General features: G+C 51.2%; 1 protein-coding gene across 1 annotated transcript; it reads right to left on the reverse strand.

The window, feature by feature from the left end:
* Positions 1-692: 692 nt before the first annotated feature.
* On the reverse strand, positions 693-20,837 carry ADORA2B (adenosine A2b receptor). The gene is made up of 2 exons (XM_084760920.1): positions 20,324-20,837; positions 693-2,077 (listed from the first exon to the last, which is right to left on the reverse strand). The coding sequence occupies exons 1-2, from the start codon at positions 20,656-20,658 to the stop codon at positions 1,417-1,419; spliced, it is 996 nt and encodes a 331-aa protein (XP_084617046.1). The 5' UTR covers positions 20,659-20,837; the 3' UTR covers positions 693-1,416.
* Positions 20,838-24,418: the final 3,581 nt, after the last annotated feature.

Raw genomic sequence — 24,418 nt, forward strand, 5'->3', positions numbered from 1 at the left:
AAGAGCAAGCTTAAATGAGAAAACCCTTCAGCAGTAAAAAGATCAGAGCACACGGCAGCAAGTAAGAGAAGCAGGGCTCTTCTGCTGCACTCACCTGTGTGCTGGGGTCAGGGCAGCCCTGGGAGAGACAGTGTGGAGAGCAGGGAGAGCTGGGCTTGCTCTGTGAGAACTCTAGGCTTTATAGTAGGTTAAAGAGCATAGGAAAGCCCTAACAGAAACTAGAGCCTACTAGGAATCTCACATGAGAAAGAAAAAACAAACCAGGCCCCAGGAGCAGTGTTGGAGAGAGAAGAGATGAGATCAACCCAGAGAGAACAAAGGGCCAATGATAAAGTAACTATGAAGAGGAAACAGACTTTAGCCCAGGAAGAGGACTTAAGAGGTAAAGCTGGGACCCCAGGAGATCCCAGAGGGTCAGGAATTCCCTGCCTGTCTAAGCACTCATCCTTTAGAAACTGAGGAAGTAGAAAAGGGAATAGGTGACTAACTTCAAAGCCTAGTGAATGCCACCTCCCCCCACTGTGGCCCCACACAGAAAGTTAGTGAACAGCTGCTGAATACAAACCAAACACACGTGGCGGTGTTCTGTGGCTGGCTGCTAGTTGAGAGAACTGGACTCGGTCACTATGAGTGGCCTCTTGGAAGCGGCCTTCAGGGTAAGGTGTGCACAGTAAGTACAGCAAGCCAGTGGGTGCCGGTAGCTAGCTTCTTGCAGAGTTTTATTTCACTGAATATAATACATAATTAGGTAGTTTTGCTTTTGAGTAAAATTTTCACACTATGGGTCCCAATAAACTTTAACACGGGAGAGAAGCAAAACCCAGTACCTAGGTCTACAAGTCAGATTCCAGGAGAGGGGGAGCCCACTTCTCCAGTTTCTACCTCCAGGGTTTTGAGTACATGGAAAATACTGAACTTTGTTTAATTGTAATTCTACTTCAAAACTTAGAATAGCATTCCCTAAATTAATACTACAGCATCTTGATTGAAGAATTATACTTTAGGTTTCTGGGTTGCTGTCCTAGGACCAACTATACATTAATATAGCCAACTTTTATTTTTCCATTGCTGAAAGTGAAAAATACTTACATTATAATAGTTCACAGTATTTCACAGTAAGATAAGTTTCAGTCCTTTTCTACCTTGAATGAGGCAGATTCTTAAAATGAAACAGTCTTCAGGAATCAGTTCAAGCCACTGCTGTCATCCACACAGTAAGGGCAGCTGGATAGATTCATGAGCGTGTCTCTTAACCTCGGAGCCTCCTAATTGCATGTGCTTATTAGCCAGATTTGTGTAACTCCAGGCAGGTACTCAGAAGAGGCAGGTCATGTGCTTGAGAGGCGTAGCATCTTTCACAGTGTCTAGTCCCATTGTTTATTTTAAGCTGCCTTCTCCAAAAGGCCAGAGCCTAGGTCATAAGCCCAGACTGAGTGTAGACTGTGCCCCGGCCTGCCCACTCCCACCCTTGGTATTGGTCTGGCAGAGAACATACCTGGAGATGATTCTGTGGAAAGTATAGCGGAAGTCTCTGTTCCTGTAGGCGTATACAATGGGATTGACGACTGAATTGGCATGTGACAGGAGGATGGCAACATTTATTAGCCACTTGGGCTTGTTGTGGGCTAGAGTTGGATGGAAAAGATTAACACAGTTGATGGCGTGTACCGGGAGCCAACACAGAGCAAAAATGCCCACAATCATCGCCAGTGACTTGGCCGCATGGATCTCTCGCTGGAGCGTGGTCCTCGAGTGGTCCATCAGTTCCATGCGCTGGAGCTGCTTGCAGGCCACCATGAAGATCTTGATGTAGATCACCAGCATGATCAGAAGTGGAAGAAGGACACACCCAAAGAAGTTGAAATACACCATGTAGCTCATGGGGACAACATTCTCAAAGAGACACTTGACACGGCAGCTTTTATTCCTGATTCCATCCCCCGGTTCTGTGCAGTTGCAGGGAATAGTCTTCCGACTGTTCCAGTCCAGGAAGGGAGTCAATCCAATGGCCAGGGCAAGGACCCAGAGGACAGCAATGGTCCCTCTTGCTCGGGCCCCAGTGACCAAACTTTTATACCTGTTCAAGAGAACATCATCTGTTATTGGTCATTTTATAGTATTCCTTGACCAGAGCCCAGAGGCCCACCCCTGCTGGCGTCCTGGCCCTTGAGTTCTCCCAGCCTTAAAGGTTTACCCTCGGGGCACCATGGCCATTGCTTAACACTAGGGGCTGAGGAGCAGGTGTCAGCTTTGCCACAGCGAGCTTAAGACTGTCATTCTTAGGTGTGGTGGCGCTTGCCTTTAATCCTAGCACTCGGGAGGCAGAGCCAGGGGACGGACCTCTTGAGTTAGAGGGCAGCCTGGTCTACAGAGTGGATTCCAGTGATGGCCAGTGAGAAGGGACAGATGTCTTAGAGCCTGTTTAGTAGCCTCAGCACTGGGTGACTTCAGCTCTCCTGTAAGGTGCCGTCTGATTGTTGAGATACACCAGGGAACCAGCGTGCACGTGCGCTAATGTTAAAAGGCCAGCTTCATCAGGGCAGATGGGCGTATCCAGCCTGACTCACAAGGTGACGCTCGAACAAGGAGCCCCTGGGGCTCGGGTGGCACTACCTGTAGCATTTCTCTCAGCGCCACGTTGGCTCCACAGCTGGTTGTGATGGGTGCCTACCTGCGATTCTCCAACCAGGAGGCTGAGGCCATAAAGCAAAGTCTCATCTCACAAAAGAAACTGTCTTCAGACTGCTGAGGCCTCGCTGACTCCTCTGCAGATGGGACACAAGCTCCGCTAGCACCCAAAACACGGAAAGCCGCCGGAGGGAGAGTTGCTGAAACTCGGGAAGTCAACATTGGTAGCTGGCCCATAATTTGTTACATATATTTTCCCTCAGCTACAATGACAACCACCTAAAGACAGGCCCTGTCCTGTTGAATTGGTGTTCCCAGGACCTAGCACAGTGGCCAGTATTTAGTTCTCAAAGCATAGCCATTATGAAGCTATTCCTCATTTGCTACCTGCTAGCAGTAGCTTTGCAGCATCTGGGCACCAGGAATACTGGATGCAGTGGCCTGGGCAGGCAGGAGAACCAGGGCAATCCGCAGAGGAAGCCGCCTGAGACCTGCTGCTTCCTCTCAGCAGTGGGAGGCTCGGCTGCAGGCCCTTGACTACAGGATGGCCTGCTGAGTGCAGCTGCTCACTGCATTTTTCTTGGCAAGTGATGAAACCTTCTTAAAAATGTTTTTCCTTGACAGTGCCTCACCAGGGATGTCTTACAGCACTATTAGCCTCTACAGGGTAACAGAAAGCCTTCACAAAGGCTAGGCACTCAGAATCCTGTCCGCACAATAGCCTGTGCTACAGCTCTGCCCGTGACTCAACCATATTTTTTAACATTTTTACTTTGTGCTCATAAGTGGTTTGCTTACATGAGTGTCTATCTGTGTGAGGTGTCAGAAGCTCCGCAACTACAGTTCCACACAGGTGTGCGCTGTCACGAGGGCGCTGGGAACTGCACTCGGGGCCTCTGGAATGACAGCCAGTGTTCTTAACCACTGAGCCACCTCGCCAGCCCCTTGACTTAACCATATTTAGTCCAGTTGAATATAAGCCAGCTTTTGTGGGCTGTTCGTGTGGAGCAAAATCCTAGCACTTCCTTTCTCTGGTCAGTGACTGGTCTAAATTGGGTAGTGAGATGTTCTGACCAATGGGACCATAATGCAGGAGACCTCCAAGGAAGTCTGATTTCCTGACAGGAGAGCAGCCCATGAGGAGAGCTCTGCCCTTTGCCAGCCCCTCCCCCTTGCTGCTTCTGACACTTTGATGACAGGCTGTGGGTAGCAGTCCCCTTGTGACCATGAGTGCCAGGGGGAGGCTCTCTATTCTCTATTTCAGGAATTCAAGGGGCTAGGGAGTAGAGCTCTTTTGGTAGAGTTACCAAGCATGCACGAACCCCTGGGTCTGATCCCCAGCATCACACAAACGGTGTGATGGAACATACATGTAATCCCAGTAGGCGGGACAGAAGTAAAAGAATCAGAAATCACTGGGCGTGGTGGCGCATGCCTTTAAGCCCAGCACTTGGGAGGCAGAGGCAGGCAGCCAAGGCTACACAGAGAAACCCTGTCTCGGAAGAAAAAAAAAAAAAGAATCAAATCAAGGGCCATCCTTTGCTACATAGAAAGTTCTAGGCTAGCTTGAGCTACATGAAACTCTGGGAAGAGTAGGAATTTAAGAGGCAGTTTGGGAGCACACACTGGGAGGCAGGAGAGGATGAGTTCAAGACCAAGTCAGGCTACATCAGAGAGAGAGGAGACGGAAACAGAGAGAGAGGAGACGGAAACAGAGCGAGGAGACGGAAACAGAGAGAGAGGAGACGGAAACAGAGAGCGAGGAGTATGTGATTAAATGTCTGACCGCAGACACCACCTGTTAGGTACTTTTTACTCGTTCCTGGCACTATACCATGCTTTCTTATTTTACTTTAAAAAAAAAAAAAGGCAGTATGGGGACCAACAAGACGGCTCAGTATATGAAGGGTCTTGTTGCCAAGGCTGACAACCTGAGTCCCACCTGAGGACCCACAGTGCAGAAGGAGAGAGCCAGCTCCTTCAGGTTCTCCTCTGCCCGACATACCCATGTTGTGCCCATGCATACCCAAGCACTAAATAAGTAAATAAATAAATAAATAAATATCCTTAAAAAAAGAAAATAAAAGCAATGTTAGATTTGGAAAGCCCTGTTCATGGAAGCAGCTTCCCACTACAGTTCAAAACAGCAGGAATCCGTTCACATCCAAACTTCTCAAAACTGCTGAATCCAGACTGTCTCGGATAAGGAAAGCAGCTAGTGACAGCTTGCCCCGTGAGCCCCTGATGCCACGCCTCTCCCATTGTCCGTATGTCACTTAAGAGTTCTCCCTTTGTCCTGTGCACTCTGCAAGGCACCAGAAACCTAACCTCTGCCCTCATAAAACATTAGCTCATGGAAGAGACAGAAAGTAAACACACACATACATGTGTCCTTGTGACCTGGAGCGGGATCAGCCCTTCCGGAACAGCATGCTGCATCACCATAACAGTGATAGCTGTGAGATACAAACAAGGAGGCAGTGTAGGAAGATCTCTCAGCGGAGAGCTTATTGACGAGAGGGTGTAGAAGTCTGAACAGCGAGAAGATTCCAGGCAAACAGCACTCACTCAGGCTTTCAAAAAGCACCAGTGCACAGGCTAGGAGCCTTGGAAGAGCAGCAAGCCAAGAAGTGGCACTGGTCATAGTATAGAAAGTCACCTGGCCGCAGCCACTGAACCTTAGAGGGACAGGAAGAGACAGAGCAGCCAGGAAACTATTTCAAATTTCAAGAAAATGCTTCCTGGGCCCATTGGCCCAAATGATGCCATGGATACTGGAAACAGAAGCTACAGGCCTTGAAAATGGATTGGATGGAGGATGGCGGGGAATCACGGGTGACAAGTGGTTTCTAAGAGGGTTTCCCCAATATCCTAACATTCACCTAACCGGTAAGAGAAAGAGTGGAGCCCGGGAAATGCTATTAATGCCCAAAGAAGCTCGGAGCCTGGGAAACTCAGGGCCAGGGAAATGCTATTAACATCCAAAGGAAGTGCAGAGCCCAGGAAGTGCTATTAACATCCAAGGAAGCGCAGAGCCTTTTGAGCTAACATAGGATGCTCTTGGCATCACAAATGGCCTATCTGAAGTCCACAATCCTTTGAAGAAAAGACTTTCAAGCTCACAGCTACAACCAGAGATAGTCTTATCTGATAGCAACCGCCCCCAGGGTTCGCTTCCTGAGACCTTTGATTTGGGGATTGGGCACGGCCCAGGCCAGGGCTGAATTAAAGATTCCTCTTGTATTTACAGCAGTTTCGGTTTCCAAGTCTTTCTGGTTCTTTTGGGGATCATTCTGGGCACAGCGACGGATGACTAAGGGCCAGAGCACAGAGATTCCCGGTCATGGGAAGAGTGATGTTAGTGAGCTGGTGACCATGGTCCACAGAGAAGAGGCAGAAAGAAAGGGCAGGGTGGTGGTGGTGGTGGGGGTGGCACGGAGGAAGATCAGGAGTTTGAGGCTGGTATAAGATACCCCTCCCCCCCAAAAGAAAGAACAGGTCATTAAAACTAAGGCTGAGAAGGCAGAAGGATACAGGGCCTGTGTGAAGAGATGCTGCCTGGGCAGGGGCAGCAGAAAGGGTTAAAAAAAAAAAAGGCTGAAGCTGGGGTGTGGTGGCGCACGCCTTTAATCCCCAGCATTCGGGAGGCAGAGGCAGGCGGATGGTTGTGAGTTCGAGGCCAGCCCAGTCTACAAAGTGAGTCCAGGACAGACAAGGCTAACACAGAGAGACCCTGTCTCGAAAAACCAAAAAAAAAAAAAAAAAAAAAAAAAAAAAAAGGCTGGGTGGAAGTGACCTGGCTGCACCTTCTCTGAGAACAGTTGTCACTTCTGAGGAAGGGAGTGAGTGGCACTCATCCTATGGGAGAAAAGAGAGCTTGCCAGGCACACAGTGAAATGGCTTTTGGGATGTTGATGGTGGTACCACTTTGTGTTTGACAAGGTGTAGGCTGGGACCATGGGAGCGAGAGCTGAGACTAGGGGACACTAGGGGAGTGACGGACAGACTGGAGCACCCAAGCAATAGAGCAGAGTGATACAGCACAGACAAAGCAGGGAAGTTTCCTGCAGGGACTTGGGCTGAGGATGAGAGAGAAGCAAGGCAGACCTGAGCTGCAGGCCAAGTCCCTGCCTGAGGGTTAGGGGTCAGAGGGCAGTAGAAAATCTCAGTGGGAGCTCGGAGGGAAGAGGTGGGGGTGGAAAGGCTCAGTGAGTGGGAAGGAGAGGTGGGACCTTTAGGCCTGAGCTACAGGAAAACTCAGAGCACTGTAGCTGGAAGTCAGTTGGGTTTGTTTGTTTGTAAAGATTTATTTATTATTTATACACTATTCTGCCTTCATGTGAGCCAGCAGGCCAGAAAAAAGGCAGTAGACCTCATTATAGATGGGTGGGAGCCACCATGTGGGTGCTGGGAATTGAACTCGGGACCTTTGGAAGAGCAGCCGGTGCTCTTAACCTCTGAGCCATCTCTCCAGCCCAAAAGTTGGTTATTTTCTCAGGATAGAGACACTTACCCAAAGCTGAAATGTACACATTTTCATCTTTAATGCGCTTAGATGCTTAGAGGGGACTGTGTGGGGATCATTACATTCATCACCCCCGTCCCCCATAAACCCCCCCCCCAACTGCTCCCTGCCTGCCTGCCTGTGTTCCAGGCCACGAAACTTTGAACCAAACACCAAATTATTTGAGACAAGTGCCTGCACCCTCCCCTCTGCAAACAAATTCTAGTAGCATGCACGCCCCTTCTCCCTGGGCACACGTGGCCCTGAAATTTACACACCCCACTATAGCCCAAACCTCATGAGAAGGAGCTGCTGACCCAGGATATAGCCATGAAAAACGAGCCTCAGAGCTTAAATGATTTGCCCACTACCACTAAAGCACAGCGACGCGAAGCCCGTTGGACTGATGGCAGCGTTGCCCAAGGGGGTTATTTTCTGCCACCTAGAGGGCAGCGATTCTGCACCTGTGGGTGGCGATCCCTTTGAGGGTCGGATGACCCTTTCACGAGGGTCACCTTAGACCATTGGGAAACACAGATACTTACATTATAATTCATAGCAACAAAAGTCATTTTATGGTTGGGGTCCCCACAACGTGAGGAGCTGTATTAGAGGGCCGCAGCATTAGGCTGAGAGGCAGTGCACCGGGGAAGGAGGGCACAACCAGCCCCATGACAGCAAGCCTCAGCCTCCGTGTGCCTGAGCCCAAGGGCAGGAAGGAGAAAGGCAAGTGCCCCTGTGCGGGACGGACACTGGAAGGGCTGACCCCCCAGACACCCTACCGTCTGAAGGCTCAGGTCCCCTCCACCTGGGCTCCATTCTCTCCCGAGCCCCACATGGAGCCATTCCTAACTGCGCACTGCTGAGTGAACAGTGCTGAGGCCTGTGGCTGCCTCTCAAGCTGGTGGAGGAACGATAGCTTTCTTCTTCTTTAGTCTTGCCCACAAGTTCTGTACCTCAGGAAATACAGTTTGTGAGACTGTTGTGAGACAGTATATGTCTGTATGTTTGTTTTTGAGACAGTCTCCATTTGTCCATACTGTCCTGGAAATCAGTATATAGCCCAGGTCAGCTTCAAACCTAGAGTGACTGAGCGACTTTTTTCTTTTCTTTTTCTTTTTCTTTTCTGAATGAGGGAAATAAGATGTGAGCCACCGCTGGGCGGTGGTGGTACACGCCTTTAATCCCAGTACTCAGGAGGCAGAGGCAGGCAGATCTCTGTAAGTTCAAGCCCAGCCTGGTCTACAAAGTGAGTCCAGGACAGCCAAGGATACACAGAGAAACCCTGTCTTGAAAAACGTAAAAAAGAAAAAAAGATGTGAGCCACCAAACCTGCTTTATGTACATACATATTTAGAAAACTTCATGTTTTCTAAACACACACACACACACATATATACACACACACATATACACACACACACATACACACACACACACACACACAAAGCAGGGCATAGGTGAAAAGTGGGTTAGGGCATACCACTCAAACCTACACAGTTTCGTAGCTGGATTACTCACAAACTCATTAGGGACAACTGTGCAGGCAGTCCGGCACAGCTAGTGCTTGCCACGGTGCATATTTAAAAGCTATCCGGAAGGGCACTTGGGAGGCAGAGGCAGGTGGATCATTGTGAGTTCGAGGCCAGCCTGGTCTACAAAGTGAGTCCAGGACAGCCAAGGACACACAGAGAAACGTTGTCTCGAAAAACTAAAAAGAAAAAAAAAGATACCCAGAAGGTTGGATGGATGGGGTCCTGGCCAAATGTTTATCAGAGAGAGGCCAATATGGTGCAGATGGAAGCGGAGTGCTGAGCCAAGATGCCGTAAGTGTGCTGTACACAGAAGCAGGCTGGGGTGCAGCAGGCTGGGGTGCAGCTTTCCAAGGAAGGGGTGTCAGGCACAAGCATTGCTTCGATCTTCCTCCTCCCCGGAAGCCCACAGGGCCCAGCTGCATGGCAGTCGAGCACGACCTCTTCTTTTACTGCGGAAAAATGTACTTCTCTCCTGATCCCTCTTCTGCCCAAGCAAAAATCCAACATGGAGCAAAGCAGACACCCTGCTCCCACTTGCCTGTCACATAGGAAGTAATTTACAGGACGGGAGTCTTCACGGAAGCAGAGACACTCACCCTGGAGCAGGCCCCGGGGTTCCTTGGCACCCATTATAGCCACTGGACATGTTCTGTCTTCTCCCCACTGGACAGGCTCCTCAACAGTGGAAACCAGCCTGCTCCCTGTTCCATCCACAGGCAGCACTGTGCCCGGAAACAAACGGCAAAGAGCTGGTTTATAGAGAGACCGGAACTCCACCATCTTGATTGCATAGGGGTACTTAGCATCCACTTGTAACTGCAGACCCTCTCCTCCCGAGTTGGTTTGGGTCACAGTTTTTATTACAGCAATAGGAAGCAAACTAGGGCAATTGGCATATATAAGTAACATCTGAACGCTTGTACCTGGAGGGGCAGCATCTGGCAGCCCACAGGAGCCTGAGAGTTTGGAAGGAGCCAACCAAGGGCCCCGAACAGTAAAAGGCCTGAAGCCAGAGATGGACGCAGATCCAGCGAATGAAGCAGGCTGTGGTGCTAATGCTTTCTAGAAATGCCGAGAGGAGAGCCTTAGGCTTCTGGAACAAGGGCTCATCAGTCTCAGCCTCTGCTTCTTCCAGCTTCTTCCAGAAGCTTCTCAGGACGTTCCACATGGGATCCTGATCTATTGACAACAAGCTGGTCCGTCCACAGGGTAGCAAACAGCGTGACAAGTCACACACGGTGGAGAATACATCTGCCGAGTTGCGAAGCGCTGCCAAGGAACCCCAGGATTTACAAGAAGATAGCCACTTTAAGAAAAACTGTGAGCACAAGGAAGAAACAGCAGGGAAACAAAGCATTGCAGAGGCCTCAGCACACCAAGAGCTGAGGGGTCCTGGAAGCCAGGGCAGGCACACGGGGAGGGAAGATGGGGGAGGAAGCACTGGGCGGACACGAGGCCCCAGGGCGGAGTGAACAAGGCCAGGTTCAGCAATGGTATTGAAATCAACAGTAGAAACAGATGTCATGCACAGAAATTCACTGGGCCTAAATCTACATAGGCAGGAAACCAAAGAAGGGGCATTGGGAGGTTAGAGGGCGGGGTGTGGAGCGAGAGCCTCCATATGGTAGGAGACGGGGCAGTGCTGGGCTCCAACAAAGAGTTCACACCCAACTACACTTCCCAGCTGGCCACAAGCCCCCAACTATTTCTCCCTGCGCCCTAACTTTCAAAGCAGCGCCACATTGATGCGCAGAAGAAATCTGGGAGGGACCCTGGGCTCACTCTCCTCTCCCTACAACCAAATTCTACCCAGGTCACCAAGCCCTTGTGAATCTGACTGCTGGATTCCCATTTCCGCTCCAAGCACACCACCTGACAGTCGGTAGACTCACCAGCCTACAGTGACAGTGCCCACACTCCCCCCCCTCCACCCCCCAGCCTACCGCCAACCAGCTGCCTAGGTAGGCCTGGCATCACCATCTCTGTTGTCCCGGTCTCTGGTTGACAATGTGGCTTTACCTTGGGCCTCTCCTTTCAAACTCTCAGGCTCCTGGGTGATTCAGACATCAGCCTTCAGGTACAAACGTTATCTCAAACACACCATCTCTACGGCTTCTGCCGTGATCACCTTTCCTCTCTTCCTTGCTTGGATGACACCTGGCTTTCCTACATAATCTTGTCCCTTTCAGCCCATCCAGGGGCCCAGCAGAGGGGTTTTAAAAGAAGCTCTATCATAGCGACATTCCTGACTACAGTCCTGCACTGGAGGGGCCGGGCAGATGACTCCGGGGTTCAGAGCACCGGCTGCTTTTGCGGAGGACCCAAGTTAGACTCCTAGCACCCACATGGCTGATGACAACCATCTGGACCCCAGTTCCAGGGGATCCAACACCCTCTTATAGATTTGGCAGGCATCAGGCAAGCATGTGGTGCACATACATACACGCAAAACATACAGACACATGAAAAATTTTAAAGATGTATGTATTTATTATATATTCAGTGCTCTGCCTGCATGTATGCCTACATGCCAGAAGAAGGCATTAGGTCACATTATAGATGGTTGTGAGCCACCATGTGGTTGCTGGGAATTGAACTCACGAACTCTGGAAGAGCAGACAGTTCTCTTAACCACTGAGCCATCTCTCCAACCCCAAACATGAAATTTTAAATAAACAAAATCTACATTTGAGCTAGGTGTGGTAATACACGTGTGTAATCCCAGCCCTCAGGAAGGAGAAGCAAAAGGAGCCTCAGCTACACAGTGAGACCATCTGTTACACACACACACACACACACACACACACACACACACACACACACACACACGCAAAGAGAAATCCCAAGTGCTGGAGAGATGGCTCAGCAGTTAAGAGCACTGACTGTTCTTCCAGAGGGCCAGGGTTCAATTCCCAGCAACCACATGGCAGCTCACAACTTAAGTCCTGACACCTTCATACAGACATACCTGTAGGCAAAACAGCAATACACATAAAATAAAAATAAATACATTATTTTTAAAAAGAAAGAAAGAAGAGAAAACCCTAGGCTGGGCTGCAGCTCCTTTGGTCCATGCTTACATTGTGAAGCCAAACACCCGTAAACCAGGTATGAGGTCACACACCTGCAACTCCAGCACCCCTAAACCAGGCGTGGGGTCACACACCTGCAACTCCAGCACCCCTAAACCAGGCATGGGGTCACACACCTGCAACTCCAGCACCCCTAAACCAGGTGTGGGGTCACACATCTGTAACTCCAGTATCCGGGAGCAGGAGGGAGTGAAAGGTGAGTCCAAGGCCAGCCTGGGCTACAAGACACTCTCTCTAAAGAAATAAGTAAATGATTCTATGCTGGGGCATGAGTCTCACCTAGTTATCTTGCCTCACAAAATCACAATGAGTTGACAGCAAAGACAGAAAAATAAATTCATAATCATACTAAAAACAGAAGTGGAGGGTGTCATAAAATGGAGAGATTTGGAGTGTTTACAACATGGCAGGCGGGGTCACTACGGCGGACCGTGGCGTCCAGCTGGAATGCGTATGGTGGGGATAAGAGGCTCCAGTCTAAGCAGCAGCAGGGACTGGAAAGGCATTGTGAACGGAATGGGGGTGGCAGGCTGTGCACCCACTCTCTGGGCTGCCTCTACTCTTACTTACTGTGGCCTCTGCCCCTTCCTCCTCTCCGTACCCCATCTGGAGCTTGAGACCCAGCTGGTGGGGGATGGGCTGGGAACGCTTTGACTCCAAACCCACTGACTCCAAAACCTTTGCTAAAAGTCAGTCCTAACCAGGCGCACGTCTTTAATCCCAGCACTCGGGAGGCAGAGGCAGGGGGATTTCTGTGAGGCCAGCCTGGTCTACAAAGTGAGTCCAGAACAACCAGAGTGGTTACACAGAGAAACCCTGTCTCAAAGAAAGAAAAACCAAAAAATAATAGTCAATCCTTACTGGGCGTAGTGGCCTGTGCATATGAGCTCAGCCATTTGGGAGGATCAGGAGTTTGAGGCCAGCCTAGGCTATGTGAGCTGTCCTATCAAAAAACAAAAACAAAAACAAAAACAAAAAAAACCCCAAACAAATTATAAAAAATGTTACTTTATAGGGCCAGTGTCAAGCAAGACTGATGACCCTCAGATCATTCAGTGCCTGGGATCCATGGGGTAGAAGGAGGGAACCAACTCCTACAAGTTGTCCTTGCCCTCTGTATGCATACCCTGACATGAATACACACACGCAAATAAATAAATGCAGAAAATATGGTGGCACACAGCCAAGTGTCAGTCTGGGAGCCAGGAGGAGGAGGAGGACCTAGGGCAACAAGTGTTGGTGCTGGTCAAAGCAGGGAGTAGGCTTGCTTTCCCTTCTATGCCCTTTTCTTTTTTGGTTTTTGTTTGTTTTGGTTTGGTTTTTGTTTGTTTTTCAAGACAGGGTTTCTCTGTGTAGCCTTGGCTGTCCTGGACTCACTTTGTAGACCAGGCTGGCCTCGAACTTACAGAGATCTGCCTGCCTCTGCCTCCCAAGTGCTGAGATTAAAGGCTTGCGCCACCATGCCTGGCTTTCTGTGCCCTTCTCAATGTTGAGTTCTGTGCCCCACCCCATCCCCGCCCCCATATACCTCCTAGGTCCTTTAGTGGCCCCCGGAATCTTTAGGACAAAAACCTAAGCCCCCTAGAAGCCTCCAGACCCTCTGTGACTACTCTACCCCTACTGTTCTGTCTTCCCAGCCCCTCCCTCTGTTCTTAATGCATACAGGATACACACACACACACACACACACACACACACACACACACACACACACACACACGAACTCTCACCACCACCACCACCACCACCACCACCACCTCACCCCCGCTCTCAACTTTGATTCTGTCTGAGAAGGTGCACCTTCAGCCACTGGCAAGGTCTCCAGCCTATTAGCCTCAGAGACCAAGAGAGGACCACGGCAACACCTTTAAAGGAGTGTGACCACAGTCCAGTGGACCAACAGAGCTGCATCCCAGCCCAGAATCTTCTCTTTCTCTCTTTCTTTCTTAAAATAATTTATTTATTTTTATTTTATGTGCATTGGTGTTAAACCTATATGTATGTCTGTATGAGGGTGTCAGATCTTGGAGATACAGACAGTTGTGAGCTGCCATGTGGGTGCTGGGAATTGGAACTCTGGTCCTCTGGAAGAGCAGTCAGTGCTCTTAACTGCTGAGCCATCTCTCCAGCCCCTGATACAGTTTTGTTTTTTGTTTTTGTTTTTGTTTTTTTTAAATAAAACTGTGTTTCTCTCTCTCTCTTATTTTTCTTCTCCAGCCAGGGTTTCTCTTGTAGTCTTGGCTGTTCTGGACTCACTTTGTAGACCACACTGGCCTCGAACTCATAGAGATCCACCTGCCTCTGCCTCCTAAATGCTGGGATTAAAGCGTGCGCCACCACATCCAGCTCTCGGTTTCTCTCTTAACTCGGCTATCACACACATAATTGAGATTTTTTATATTTGCTTAATAATAAACATCACAACACAATAACTGAGCAGTTATTACTCTATTCCTAACCCTTTAAACTAAGCTGGTTTCCTCCCACATACATCCCAGAGATGCTTGTACTTTGTAGCTTTTCTTTTCTTTTTAATATTTTTTCAAGATTTATTTATTTATTATGTATACAGTGCATGCCTGCATGACAGAAAAGGGCATTAGATCCCATTATAGATGGTTATGGGCCACCATGTGGTTGCTGGGAACTGAACTCAGGACCTCTGGATGAGCAGCCAGTGCTCTTAACCTCTGAGCCATCTCTCCAGCCCCTGTAGCTTTTCTTGTTCCAGCTCCTTCCTGATGTCTCTTGGACCTCTCCCGTGGCTGAATCCCCTACTTCCTCCTCTAACTCCTCCTCCTCTGGCTGGCAGGAAGACCAGCCCTACTCTCTCCTCTGCTCAGTGATTGGCTATATGCTGCCTTATTGGCATATCGGGGGACAATTCAGGAGCAGTGTCTCTACATCATTGAGGCAGGAAATTCTCAGAATAAGAATTGTAACCAGGGCCTGGAGAGATGGCTCAGAGGTTAAGAGCACACTGGCTGTTCTTCTGAAGATGCTGAGTTCAATTTCCTAGCAACCACATGGTGGTTCACAACCATCTATAGTGAGACCTGGTGCTCTCTTCTGGCCTGCTGGTTCACACTCAGACAGAGTACCATATAAATAATAAATAAATCTTTAAAAAAAAAAATCCAAAACCAACAGTAGCTGTCTACCAATGTAAGATCCAAGAATCCAGTAGTTGTTTGGCCCACAGGGCTGGATTTCTCAGCTGCTCTTCAGCACACGCTGGAAGTGGGCTCTAACGCCAGTGAAGGCATGGACCTGGCAGAGAGAGCAGCTTCCTCCTTTATTCAGGCTGCCAGCAGAAGTGGTGACCCAGACGAAAGACCTGCCCACCTCAAATGATTTAATTGAGAAAACTCTCTCACAGGTGTGCAGAGCTGCTTGGCTTGTAGCTAATTCCTGCTAGAGCCCAGGTGACAACCAAGAACAGCACCACAGACTTCCCACCGTCCCATTCTCCTAGCTGCAGGCAGCACCCACCATGCCTTTCAGAACCGGGTGTAGATGGTGGTCTAAGGTGCAAACCGGCTGTCCCCGGGCCGTGAGCCTCTCCATGCAAGCACAATATATAGGCTGTGACATGGTGAGTGGAACTCTGGACCTCACTCAGTTCAAGAGGAGAGCCCATGATAACCAGAGACCTGTCTCCTCCCACCCCTCAGAGGGAAACAGACCAGCTGAGGTGCCTGCCAACCCCACTTCCATCCCCCCAGGCCTGGACATTTCCTGCTCTCCTGTGCCTGGCCTCCTCCAAAGCCGGAGGACAGGATTTCAGGTGCTCTACTGAGTTTGTGATCTTGGGTCCAGATAGGCTTGAGGGCCTCCCCAACCCAATCCGCCCACCCAGGCACAAGGCACCCACTGCCTGCTATGTTGGCCTCCCTGGAGAGCCTGCCAGCAGTAGAAATGTGGGCTTAGCCAACGATGGCTCCTGCTGCTGGCTTTAAGGTTGCTGCTCTGGACCTGAGAGGGAGCAAGACCCCTGTGTGCTAACAACAGAGGATAAACAACAAAGGAGGATAAACAAAGCAACGCCCTAACTCTGGGCCAGCACTTAAAGCAGGAGTCAGGGCCTGCAGGCCACGCCCCAGGATCTGTAGTTACCTGCCCTCGGCCCAAGGCACCTGCTGCTTGTCTGGCTTCCCTAGCATCTCCAGGCCTCGCACCACCCTACCCCACCCCCACCTCAACAGTTTCCTTCATTAAAGCTTGCTATACGGGCTGGGAATGGTGGTGCACTCCTGTCGTCCCTGCTACTCAGGCTTGAGCCCAGCCCAAGAGCTCCACAGCAGATCAACACAAAAACCAAAACATAAATAAATAAATAAATAAATAAACAAACAAACAAACAGGAAACAGTTTTTCTTCTAACATCTTGCCATGGAGCTCTTTATAGATCTGCTGTCTGGGCTCTCCTTCCCTTGTCTTTTTTCTTTTTTTTTTCACTGTTCTCAGAATGTACATTCCTACCTACCTACCTACCTACCTACCTACACACACACACACAGTCTCCGTGTGGCGGAAAACAGAAGGACAGGATTTACAAGCATGGCCCTTTCATTCTGCCGATCTGGAAGGCACAGCCCCCTCCAAAAAACCGTCCGTCCCTCAGCACCTCTAGGAAAATGGTCAGGTCAGCCCTTTCAGAAAGCCAACCAGGGTAAAGGGGGAAACTGAGTCCACTGGGCATGGACAGGGAAGGCCCCCAGGATGAGGCGGCTCTGATTTGCCTATTGCATGAAGGGGAACAGGCTTAGCCTATGCAGGAGGAAGTGATCCTGTGGGAACCAACCGGAACCAGCCAGAGGACGAAGTGAGAGCCAGAGGCTGCTGTGGGCAGAGCCGTGGCTCACCTCCCACAACCACCAGCGCACACACACCCCAGCTCTGCCGTGTATACCCCAAGCACAGCCCACATAGGAAGGTGCCCTGCACGGGAGTCTCCACCAGGGCAGAAGGCAGGAACTGTCGTCTGTGGACACCCTTCTTTATAAGGACAAAGGGAAGGGCCTGAGGTAAGCCGTCTGCTCTTTTCCAAAAGAGCCATTTTTATGCCAAGCATCGCCTCTAGGCCATTTTCCATACTGCCTCATCCCACTCACGTTAGTGGGACTAATCCACGGGAGCCAGGGTTTCCTACAGCTCGACATCATCTGAGCCAGGAAGTCAAGCCTAAGAGTTTGTTTTGCCCAAGTAAGAGATGTGCCTAGCTAAGCATTCAGTGCTCACACCCTAGGCTTCATACCTCCTTACTGTCTGACTTCCTGCAAGTGAGACAACACCTCCTAAACAGGATATTTTTTTGTCTTCTTTTAAAGTGGTGTGTGTGTGTGTGTGTGTGTGTGTGTGTGTGTGTGTGTCTGTGTTCCCAGTTGTAGGTACCCAAGGAGACCAGAAGAAGGTGTTGAATCCCCTGGAGCTAAAAGTACAAGGCAGTTGTAAGCCAGCCTGGTGTGGGTTAAAGTCCGGAAGAGGAGCACGTGGTTGTAATTCCCTCCTGCCTTCCCGGGAAGATACAGGGTCTCCCACCGTAGCACTGGCTGACTCGGGACTGGAACTCACCACGCAGCCTCAAGCTGCCCTCAGACTGGCGATTACCTTCCTGCCTCTGGCTCCTGAGTGCTGAGATCACAGGCCTGGCCGCCACACCCAGCTCTTCAACAGGGCCCTTCTGTCCTGTTGCCCATCTGTAGCTCCACGGCCGGAGGAGAGTCTCAGAACCAACTCTTAAGTTTGGGCTAACTCGGACCCAGCCCACTTCAAACAACAGAAGCAGAGTTTCCAAACCTGCCTGATGTTTGGAGGGTTCTCAGACGTGGTATAAATAGCAGACCCCGGTTAGATATTAATGCTAGAAGCCTAGCCACACCCTACCCCACACTCTGATTCAGCGGGACCTAACTGGGTCCTGGAAGCGGCACTTTTTTCATACAACGGTCTTGCTGGTTGCCCGACTTCACCTTGAACTCCTGGTCTCGAGCAATCCCCCTGCCTCAGCCTTCCTGGGACTACAGCCATGTTGCCACAGAGTTCAGCTCAGAGCAATCTACATTTTTACCCTGTTCCCTCCTGGGTTGTGCTTTGAACTGCTGAGGGCAGGAGGCCCATCACACATGCCATCTCCCAGGAGGCCTCACGGAAGGCTGAGAACCCTGTACACTTCCTTGTCTGCCACGATGCCAAGCTGCTGCCACAGGCAGGTTACGCACTCACACCTGCCTGGGTGTGGAGCGAGTGGGAGACTGCTTTGCACACTTCCGGACTCCCGAGGACAGGCCAGGGGTGGGAATAGGGGGCACATTTGGCTCCGTGCTCAATGTCTTCCCTCCCTTGGCCTTCAGCTGGCCCCTCAGCCTTAGCAAATACAAAGGAGAAGTAAAGGGCCTGTGATTCACATCTGTTTCCCCTTAAGACACCCACACCCATTTTCTTCAAGACCCGCCCAGCAAAACCCAGGACAAGAACTAACAGATTTAAACATTTATGGAACTTCCTGCTCAGGTCATGTGGCACAAGAGACACTTGGGAGTGGGTCCTGGGTGAGCTGCTGTGTGTCTGGGGTTCTGCCAAGGGCAAGCCCAAAGGGCTTCCCCTAGAAGGGCAGCCCAAGCTGGGGCCATGTGACTGCTCTGCTTTGTGAAGGGAAAAAAAAAGTTCAAAAGGCTATCAAGTACTCATTATGGGAGGCCAGAGACAACGGCAGACCGACGGAATGGAGAGAAGAGAGTGCTGGGCAGCCTCGGGCTCACCTGATGTGTGAAGACTCCTTGTCAGGTGCCAAGGGTAGCGGATGGGGAACAGCCCACACAGGTACGGTCAGGGCTTCCTGTTCCATCTGGGACCCACAGGGACCAGGCTCTCCACATCGGCCTATTACAAGGGCTTGTGGGAGCTTTCTGCTGGTCACCTCCCCACACACATTTCTCCTGCACACACCAGCTTACTACAGGCAGGATCAGCTTCTAGAAACAGCAAGAGGGTCTGTCCACATCTCTCAAACACCGGACCACACACAGCCCTGTTAAGACAGATGGGTGGCACAGTGAAGACACAGTGCCAGCTCCAAGTTTTGAGTCATGGCTCTGCCACTCTGCTGGTGGCAGCATCCTGACCCAGACCCTCATCTCCCTAGTCCACCACCCCTCACCCACAGGACGCAGGCGACAGACAGCATCTGTCTTCTGGACAGTGAGAGGGATTAAATATGTACATTCATTGGCCTTGCCTTGCACACACAGTCAGAGCTCACTGAGTCCTTCCCTTTCTTTTCCTATTCTTGTGACTCAGTTTCCTCAGCTCAGCTCCGAGTCTAGTGACATCCAAGGCTCACCTCAGAAATCCTAGAGGGCCCAGGTACTAACAAGCGTCAACAAACTCAACTTTATTAGCTAAAAAAAAAAGTGGTAGCCACTTCCCCTGCTAACTGACTCCCGACCCTGGATCCTGTTTTCTCATCCTGGAAACAGGAGAAAGTGGTTTTAGCCATATTCTGAGAAAGAGTGAACAGGCCACAGTCACCAGCTGTCTGGGCCTCTTCAGGCTGCTGGGCACTGCATCGGTATACAAATAAGGTTACACAACGGGCTACAGGCTCTAAGGCTGTTTGTCAGTGTTCAGTGAACCAGTAAACACAGTAGCTCTTTAAGATGTCTGGGACTAATCCGAGCGACTGTGGAGCTAGCAGGAACCAAGGCTCCTTGTGTTCCCCACCAGAGTTAGATCTGCCTGGCCGCCTCATTTCAAAGTAGGCACATTTCTAAAGCTCGGTCGTTAGCACAGTGTCTTTTGTTTTGGTTTGGTTTTGGTTTTTGTGAAACAGGGTTTCCCTACGTAGCCCTGGCTGTCCTCTGGACTCACTTTGTAGACCAGGCTGGCCTCGAACTCAGAGTGATGCGCCTGCCTCTGCCTCCCGAGGGCTAGGATTAAAGGCATGGGCCACCACCAGTCCCTTCTAAAAGTACCTCAGCCTTCCTGGAACTACAGCCGTTTTGCCAAAGTAATTCCCAGCTCCAAGTAATTCCCAGGGTCCAAGGTTACCTTCGTATCTAAACCTTCTCCGGGGCCTTTACGCCTTTCCTATCTGGCAGCTGCACTGATCCGCGTGCCCGGCTCCGGGCAGGAGCTCTGTCTCTCCAAAGGGCTCGGAAGGTGCATTTTTCTCCAGGAGGGTGGAGATGGAATCACCAAACCTCCGGAGCTTGAGTTACCGGAGCCGGTAGCAGGTACCTCTCCAGGCGCGCACTTCCCAGAGGCCCTAAGGGCGTCCGTATGCAGATCCCCTAATCTGGGAGCGACTGGAGCATCCCTACCGCCTAAGGGGCACCCAGTCGGCGGCCTGTTCTGCCGCCCCAAGAGGGTCTCGACAACCGGGAAAGGGACAAGCGTCGAGGGTTCCCCTACACCAGAACCTTTCTCTGAGTGCCTAGCAAGCAAACCTAGCGAGCTCCCCTAATCTGGCCCATCTGGGATCCCAGAAAATAGAACCGTAGACCTGGAGAGGGCGCCCCTCTGTAGAACTTTAACCTGGCCCGGACAAGAAAGAATCGTCTCACCTGAGCGGGACGCGAATGGCCAGATACCTGTCGACAGCCACCGCCAAGAGGCTGAAGATAGAGCTCTGTGTGAGCACCAGCACCAAGCAGGCGAGGAAGAGGCAGCTGTAGAGGTCTGTGCAGATGCCCAGACTGATAATGATGGCGAAGGGGATAGCGAAGAGTCCCACGGCCACGTCGGCCGCCGCCAGCGACACCAGAAAGTAATTGGTGGGGGTCTGCAATGCACTGGAGGCTCCCACCGCGGCGCACACCAGTAAGTTGCCCGCCAATGCCAGCGCGGCGATAACCAGCTCCAGCGCCACGTACAGCGCGTCCTGCGTCTCTAGCTGCATGGCCCGGTCAGCCCGGCCCGGAGAGTCGTCTACCGGGGCTGTGTCGGGCGCAGGAGAGCCGCTAAGGTGCCTCGAGGCATGGCCGCAGCGTCCAGACCGCGCGTCCCAAGCCGGGTCTGCGCCGCCCAGCCCGAGCGCCCAGGACCCGAGCGGGTGGGCGTGGCCCTGCGGGGGCGGTGCTCATTGGCCGCCAGCCAGGGGTCTTGGCCCCGCCCTCCACCCGGGGTCCTCGCTCAAGTTGCTTTCCAGCTCCAGGAGGAATGAAATCCCGAATTTTCCTTGGGCGGCGTCGGGGGACACTCAAGAAAGACACCTTGAAGCTTCCCCACCATCCGCCAGGACGGACATGAAGTCCCGGCCTTCACCTATTCCCGCGCCCGAGCTGCGCGCCCTGAGTCGATTCCCCCGTGGGGTGTGCAGAGCCCCCCACACCCGAGCTGCCCCCTAGGTCCAGGCCCGGGCTTCCTCTCGGTGCCACGTTCCCCGCGCGACCCCTAATACACTGGTCCCCGTTGCCACCGGTGCTCGCCCGATCAGCCCTGCTCCCGCAAACCCTCTTGTCCAAGAACAGGTCACGCTCACTTGCGGCGCCGCCTCTTTCCTGACTCTGCCGCCCTCACCCACCCCAGGAAAGGTGCTGAGCGCGCACACCTGCGGGTCATCTGTCCTTCCTAACACCTGCAAGAATCCCCCAGCGCCCCTCACTGCCTGCTTCTCGCATATCTCTCTCCTGGCGGGCCCTGGCGGCTCCTTGGCATCTGGAGTCTTCAGTCCTTCTAGGACACAGCTGTTGTCACCAGACAGGATAGTTAAGGAGACTGTCAAGACGACAAAGATGACTGAAGATAGTGTTAATCAAAGTTGGGTGATCAACAGCTTCTTTGGGCGATAGCGGAAAATGTGATGCCTGGATTAGCTTTCTCTCTGTATGTATGCGTGGGAGCAGGAGCGAGGGGAGAAGTGCGTTGAATTGCACCTTCTAATGGCTGGATTTTATGATATATGAACTACACTTCTGGGTTAGCTGTAATAATGATAGCAAATCCCCGAAGGACCCACATATACAGACGGCATTGTTCACCAAGATCCTCACTTAGACTAAGTCATCGAAGCACACAGAGTACATGTTCTAACTAGTTATTTTAGGGATTCTTTTCTTCCTATTTTCCATGTCGAGAAAAACCTTAATTTAAAAATACCTTATGTATTTGTATGTGTTTTCTACAAAATATTGACAGATCCGCAGGTAGGTCCTATGCCCCGGCTGTCTGAGTTTTGATAGCTTGTTCCACCTTCACATAGAACCTGACGCTGGCTTCTGCCTCCCGACACAGATGACAAGCTGGGACCTCAGAGTGGTCAGACAGTGACTACACTACTTGAAATGGAAGGAGCAAAGCCAGGCTTCCTGGAGTGGTGGCTTTAGGGAGGCCACTGGGGCAGAGGTGGGGGGAAGGGCTTGCTTAAGGACAGCCGTGCCCGGGAGAGGGGAGAATAGACTGTCTGAATGGAGCGGGCTTTGCCCACCGAGGTGGAGTGCTGGAGGGGCTGAGGTGGCAGCCCCAGGGGGGACTCCGAGCAAGGAAGAGGAAGAGAGAGCTAGCAGAGCTGCCCCGGGTCCTGCTGGCTGCTGTGAGTGGCTCCAGTGCGTCCTGAAGCCATGGGCCTCCAGCTCGTCAGCATCTTCTGTACCTGGATGTCCATCTCCCAGCCTTCCTCAGCAGACCGGACCAGAATCAGCAGGAAGACTCCTCAAGGACTGTGCCTCTCTGTCTGCGGTGTTCCGTGTCACCCGTCACCCAGCAGCAGAGCTTCCTTCCTCTGTCCCCTCTCCCTACCCCAAGTCCCTATCCTGAAGTGTCCCTGGGCTCACCAACCATTGCCATCTTTCCACAAGGTTCATTTGAAATGAACTTTCTTCTTTTGTTTTTGTTTTCTTTCGAGGCAGGGTTTGTTTGTGTAGCCTTGGCTGTCCTAGACTCGCTTTGTAGACCAGGCTGGCCTCAAACTCACAGCGATCTGCCTGCCTCTCCTCCGAGTGCTGGGATTAAAGGCACGCGCGCTACCACCCGCGGGTTGAAATGAATTTCTTCTGCCTGTGGGGGTCATGCTAGGAGTGGAGCTGGACTCAAAGGACCCATGAGGGTGGCACTAGTTAGTGGTTAAGGGATGTCGTTCAGCAAACAGGAGGGAGTGAAGTCAGGAGTGAGTCCTGGAATTTTGTCTCGAAAGGAATGGCGTTCAGTTAGAGACTCCGGCTCAAAGGTCACATGGGAGGGCCGGAGAGATGGCTCAGCAGGTACGAGCACAGGCTGCTCTCTCAGAGGACTTGGGTCCAATTCCCAGCACCTATGTGGCGGCTCCCAGCTCTTTGTGGTTCCAGTTCCAGGGGACCTGATACCCTCACACAGACATACAATCAGGCAAAACACCAGCTTACACAGACTAACTTGGGCCTAAGGAGATTAAGAGCACTGGCTGCTCTTCCAGAGGTCCTGAATTCAATTCCCAGCAACCACATGGTGGCCCACAGCCATTTATAATGATATCTGGTGTCTTCTTCTGGCATGCAGGTGTACATGCAGGCAGAACATTGTATACATAATAAATAATTTTTTTTTTAAAGATCACATGGGGGATAGTGACGAGGAAAGCACCAGCATCGACTTATAGAGTCAGTAAAATCTGTCTTTTTTTATTTTTATTTTTGAGACAGGGTCTATGTGGCTCAGGCTAGACAAAAACTTGCTATATAACTGAGGAGGACTTTGAACTCCTCCTGACTCTGCACAGGAATAGGCCACCACCTAGTTAGCTGTACTTTCTTTTAGGACACTTAGTGGCTTCTTTGAAGAAACTGTCAAATAGCCCCTGAAGCAAATATGTAAATATAAGGGACTGAGAGAAGCCTAAACAATCATGTTTTAAAAGGAAGGAAGGAAGGAAGAAAGAAATGGTTGGAAGAAAGACACCCAAATGCCTGCCCTGACCCCATGGTGGGTGCCAATGTGATGACTGAACGTGTGCTGCAGAGACGAGAAAGATAAGAGTACGAGGGAGAGATACAGTATCAGTTTGTGCACTGTAGAGAGAGGTGGGACTGGAGATGCAGCGGCAGTGAGGAACAGGTGCCTATGAGGCATCTGCTCAACCACCCGAGGCCTTAGTGATGTCGGTGCCTGGGCTGCTGCTGAGGACCATGTCTGAGTTTATGGCCCTACCACAGGCAAGGTCTGTGCGATGTCAGTGGCCCACGTAGCCATCCACAGCCATCCAGATGTCGGTGGTCTGGGCTGCTGCCTGAGGCCATGTTGATGTCTGGGGGCTGTGCTGACGCCAGAGGCTAATCTGAGTGGCTTGTGTTACCACCTGAGGCCTTGGTGACGGCTTGGCCCGGACTGCTGCTAAGGGCCATGTCTGGGTCTGTAGTTGCAATGTAGCCAGGGTCTGTGTCAAGGACTGTGACCCAAGTTACCACCAAAGGCCATGTGGACCATGGTCTGGGCATGAGACCATATGGGGACCACTGTTGAGGGCTGGTCTGATGCACTGTGTATTCAGATGCTGATTCTGTGCCCCTCAAAATCTGGATGCAGTCTGGACATGGGCATTGCCAAGGTCATTGATCAGTGTTGTGTGAACATTTCTCCCCAATAATTCCTGATTGGTTAATAAAAAAGCTGAGCAGCCAGTTACTGGGCAGAGAGGTTAGGAAGGCTGGAATTTTGTTCCTAGTCTTGGAGTCTCAGATAGGGACCTC

This window comes from Acomys minous (genome assembly GCF_964271855.1).
Source record: "Acomys minous genome assembly, chromosome: 16".
NCBI classification, from domain to species: domain Eukaryota; kingdom Metazoa; phylum Chordata; class Mammalia; order Rodentia; family Muridae; genus Acomys; species Acomys minous.